This window comes from Malus sylvestris, chromosome 16, assembly GCF_916048215.2.
Source record: "Malus sylvestris chromosome 16, drMalSylv7.2, whole genome shotgun sequence".
Taxonomy (NCBI): Eukaryota; Viridiplantae; Streptophyta; class Magnoliopsida; order Rosales; family Rosaceae; genus Malus; species Malus sylvestris.
The window spans coordinates 14091612-14096346 of NC_062275.1; the positions used below are offsets into that span (position 1 = coordinate 14091612).

At 39.1% G+C, this 4735-nt stretch overlaps 1 protein-coding gene across 3 annotated transcripts; it reads right to left on the reverse strand.

Annotated features, from left to right (window-relative positions):
- Positions 1 to 295: 295 nt before the first annotated feature.
- LOC126607083 (tubby-like F-box protein 3) lies at positions 296 to 3843 on the reverse strand. Of its 3 annotated transcripts, XR_007617488.1 has the most exons (7): positions 3350 to 3842; positions 2749 to 2836; positions 2355 to 2484; positions 2083 to 2262; positions 1374 to 1847; positions 988 to 1147; positions 296 to 839 (listed from the first exon to the last, which is right to left on the reverse strand). XR_007617488.1 is itself a non-coding variant. In XM_050274518.1 (6 exons), the coding sequence occupies exons 1-5, from the start codon at positions 3656 to 3658 to the stop codon at positions 1376 to 1378; spliced, it is 1179 nt and encodes a 392-aa protein (XP_050130475.1). In that variant the 5' UTR covers positions 3659 to 3843; the 3' UTR covers positions 846 to 1144; positions 1374 to 1375. The 3 variants fall into 3 exon arrangements, 2 of the variants coding, with proteins under 2 accessions (XP_050130475.1, XP_050130474.1); XM_050274518.1 differs by lacking the exon at positions 296 to 839 and having other exon boundaries at positions 846 to 1144; positions 3350 to 3843; XM_050274517.1 differs by lacking the exon at positions 296 to 839 and having other exon boundaries at positions 846 to 1147.
- Positions 3844 to 4735: the final 892 nt, after the last annotated feature.

Sequence of the window (4735 nt, forward strand, 5' to 3'; positions counted from 1 at the left end):
GTAATCTCGGTTGTATGCTGTACACAGAATGCACACCAAAGAGCCAAGGTTTGGTATCGACCTCTGCACCAAATGGCATGCAAACAAACTTTGCAAATTCCAGAGTTTGGCCAACTCAGAGAGCCCTGTTCTGATAACTCGCAAAATAAGGGCAGCATAGAACTCAAAAGACCTGTTCAATCAGTACCATAGTCGAAATACGCGTAGATTCTTTGATAAGAAACAGAAGACGATGAAGTTGTCGGAATTTTTTTTATCGGTGGGTCGAAGGGGCCCCACCCTAACGACACTGATATTGTTCCCAACTTGGTAATTACCATCTACCCAATCCGTCTGATGTGTAGTTTTTATTACAAAAGATCTCAGTATTAGTTAGAGTGGAGCAATCCTATTTAAATTCATTATTTTTCTTTGAACCCACCGATGTGGGATAGCTAACATGCCTCCGCACATGGAACCCCATTTAATGGTTCACACGTGGAGATCCACACATCAACAATTGAAACTCAAAGGTCGATTCCAATGGAGTACAAACTTGTTTCCAATCCTTTCAAGAGGTGCTTCTTAAGAACTCAAATGCCAACTCCATGTTAAGAGTCCATGCTTGTTTACAAGTCCACACTTCCATGTGACAAGCACTTCGGCTTGCACGGGCCGTAACCAAGGCTCTGTTACCATGTTGAAATTTTCGAAGTTTGTAATTTTTCTTCGTCTCTTCCTTGTCAAAAGGAAACAACGGGCGAGGTTTGGGACAGTGCCAGAAGAGCCACCGTCCATGGATGCAGCTTTGCAAAGCAACTCGTTATAAGAATTCCGAATGCAATGGGGGATTGAACAGCCTATACTTGGACGAAACAAAATGTACATATAAAATTAAATGTGGTCAAATTTCAGGAAAACAGGGTTTTGTTAAAATAGCTAATATATACATTCAAAACGTAAAATTTACAGCACATGGAGGAGTGACAAAGAACCAAAGTTCTCCACCTTTATATTCCAGAACTCCGGGGTTTGGCAAAATCATGATCCACGAAGGTCTGGAGCGTCTGAGCACGCTGTATGCCTGCCAATCCCAGCACTACGAACGCCTTCAGTGAACGGCCTCATTGAACTCAACCCACTAAGTGACCTTTAAACCTAACTGCTACTAGAATACGAGAAAAAGATAAGAGTCAATCATACTCGTTTAGCAGATATTGGCACCTAAAGACCAACCGACTCCATCAACATTACAAAGCACAAACAACCGTATGGATTCTGGAAGTGTTATGGGCACTGGGGTGAAAGAGTTGTGTTCAAGTATATAATAGTTGGTCAACTTAGGTTCAAAACTAATTACCAGACTCAGAAAGATTCATCTTTTAAACCTATACCTTTATTCACAGGCAATCTTGGTGTCAAAGCTGCTGAGGCAGATTGAAAATGCCTGGAACGCTGATATTGGATACCGGTAATCCATGGTAAATTGATCCTTGCCCACTTTTCCAAATTGGAGGATGATCTTCTCGTGTTCTGGCCCAGGGGGTCCATTTTCCGGAGAAGCCACCAACTGAAAGTTCTTCACTGAAGCAACTGTTACTCGTCCATGAAAGTTCAAACACCAACACTGGAGTTGCTCATGCCACCGAGGAGACTTGTTTCTTAACACCAGCACCCCATCTTTCTGTCTGGCCAAAGGCCCTGACAGGAAACTCTCCATGCGGTTTGATTTCGATCGATTAAATGAGAGGGATGGAAATAATTCTGCATTGCTATGTGAAAACTCTGCCTGTGTGGGGGCTACTCCTCCAGGCTCAATTGAAGAGGATGGAATTGAATCCATGGTACACTGCATTCTCCTCGGACCCCTGCTTGCAAGAACTCTGTGAGATTTTTAATTTCCTCAGTATTAAAATGAAAATGCACCTTTACCTAAGTGTACTGAACAAATTATGATCACAGCTCACAATGTTGTTGTGAGGATTGCGGAGAATAAGAGAAAAGAATGAAAGCATCACCTATGCCGATGAAATACTAGATGTACTCTTATAATTTCACTTCTAAAGTACGTTCTATAACTTGTCCTACAAGCATAAGGTTTACCTGGAACCCAACATATTTAGTTCATATTGGATTTGAGCCACCGGATAGTTGCCAGCAGGGACTCTAGGGGAAACTTGTTTCAAATTGACAAGCCTAGTGGAGCGACTTTTTGCAATCTTGGCTCCCGAATGACTCGGCTGCCCATCAAAGATTGTAAACTTTGTTCCCAAGAAGTTTGATCTTCACAAAGAGAGAGGGGGGAAAAGTGTGTTAATACTTAAGCTCATGGTGAACAAGAAAACAGGTTACATCATATGCATCTTTCGGCACACCTCAGTTTCCCAACATAGTAGCTGCTCCCCTTTGACATATCATCAGCATACAGTGAGATAACATAATCAGTGCAGGTGGGGCGTTTAAACTTGCGCGCAGCAAGTAGGAACTTGCCTTCGTCAATTAGAGCTGCCATTGACACCAGACAAACAAGAAAAGTTAACACAAACTTATAGCTCAAAAAGGAAACCGAAAGAGGACAGGTCCACCATTTACAGAAAGCAAAAGCGATTTCTTAAGAGAGAAATCAATACCTACATGACCTAACTGAAAAAAAAACTAGAGCAAATATGGAAAACCCATATCTTTGAAAAACAAACCAGAAAAGTTTACCTGTCATTCAAAATGTACTCAAAACAATAGAACTTCCTTTTTCGGTTAAAAAATGCTCACCAGGGGTCAAACCAAGAAAAAGATAATATGTTTGGTCGGAACGGTTCCGTTTGATAAAGCACTGCACGAGATCATCCCTTGGACCAGGCTGCAATCGGATAAAACAGATATTGAAAATATGTACAACGACGATTTCAAAGGTAGAGAACAATAAATCAAAATCTTGGTAAACCAAAGATTTTCCAACCCGAAAATCGAACAAATAAGAATTCAGAACGTGATTCACGTGATCTTAGGCTCTTCCCCTCGCTTGTTAAACCAATTTACACTACATGGTTACTAACGACTGAAATTTTGTAATTTTAGCCACTACAACCGTTAAGAAAAATTGCTTTCCAATTCCAAAAAACATTACAAATTGAAGATTTGGCTAAACTTGCCTGGAAGGCCAAGAATTATGCTAAAAAGTTCACTCCAGTCACACTCCAGAAGCATCACAAACAAATCAAGCAATGCAATTTCCACTGAAACCCAATTGTAATACATCCAGAATCCATGAGAAATGCAAACAAATGTAAATTTTGGACATAAACTCAATCAATTAGAGAAGAAAAAGAACTCAATCAAAATAATTTTCCTTTTTTTCTAGAGAGAGAGAGACCTGCTTGACGGAGATGGGGAAGGTCAACTTTCCAGAGAGTTCAGGAGCCTTGACGATCTCCTTGGTGAGGTGTCTCCAACTCCGGCAGACACCGGCGCAGGCGACGACGCTCTTGCGCGGCGGCCAGGCGGCCTCCGAAGCCTCGATTCTGACCAGAACCTCTCTGAGTAACTCCTGAGGCATCTGAGCCCAGCAGCTCTGCTTCAACGACTCCCCCACCGCCTGGCCGCCCGGCCGAGCCGCCGAGTCCTGCACCACCCGCTGCGACCGCGAGAACTTCATGTCCTGGATTATACTCCTTATCGACATCTCCCAATTGATTCAAACTCCACGACGAAGCAGAATACGATGGGATAAGAAATTGGATTTGGAATGGAGGATTTGGGAATTTTGAAGAAGAATCGAGTGGCCAGAGCAACTAGGAATATTTATTCAATTTTTTTCTCTGTTATTTTAACTCTTTCTTATTTGTTGTTTGGTGAGTGGGAAAATTTTTCTTTTTCATTTTATACTCTTAATTATGTAGAGGGATTAACCACCACGGGTGGCAATGTGAGCACAAATTTTTAGACTCATATTTCACACGATACATTTGTGAATCACACAATAATGATTAAGGGTTTCTATGAGTTCTTTCGGTCCCAAAAGGTTAGACTATAAAAAAAAAAACATTGTTTGGTGGGATTTTCTAATTAATTATTCGAAATTGTTCAACTACAAATTGCAAATCTGTGAATTGGAAAACGTGATTTTATTATATTTTTTCCTTGAGACCTATTTCAATTTTTGAAATAAAACTCAAATTCTAAGTTATAAACTTACTCCAATTTACCCAACCTTGAGGCAAATATCAGTTTTAATCCAAAATTTATTTTTAGTGCAAATTTAGGCTAGAATTCTCCGTGGATTAGAATGGCTGACCCATCATATACGTGTATTTTTTTATTTTTATATTTTATAATTTCATTGAATCCAATCGGCAAAGATCTAATATGATCAAATCCAACGATAAAACAAAGATATAACGGTCCAAATTTAAATCCAATGGCTAAAGTAATTAAAAAAAAATCTTTTATGTGTTTCATATTTCCACAAGTTTCATAATGTTGTTTTAGTGTTTTTTTTCAATATTTAGGAATCAAATTATTTTTAATGGGGTGTATTCAATTGGGATTTTGAAGGATTTTAATTCTTTTAATGAATCTAGGGGTATTCAATCAAGATTTTAAGTGATTCTTTGAAATTCAAAGTGTATTCAATTAGAATTGGGAAATTTTATTTAATCTCATGTAACCTCTTTCTACACCCAACTTAAATTTTAAATGTTAATTGTCTATTTTACCCTATTGCATAATTACTATTAAGTACAAAATGAAATTAATAATA

Excerpts from the sequence above, each read along its gene's own strand:
- LOC126607083 (XM_050274518.1), bottom strand. The coding sequence starts at position 3,658 with ATGTCGATAAGGAGTATAATCCAGGACATGAAGTTCTCGCGGTCGCAG. Across the intron at positions 2,837-3,349 it reads TCCCCATCTCCGTCAAGCAG|CCTGGTCCAAGGGATGATCT; the intron begins GTCTCTCTCTCT and ends ATCCGATTGCAG. Across the intron at positions 2,485-2,748 it reads TTTTCTTGGTTTGACCCCTG|CTCTAATTGACGAAGGCAAG; the intron begins GTGAGCATTTTT and ends TGTCAATGGCAG.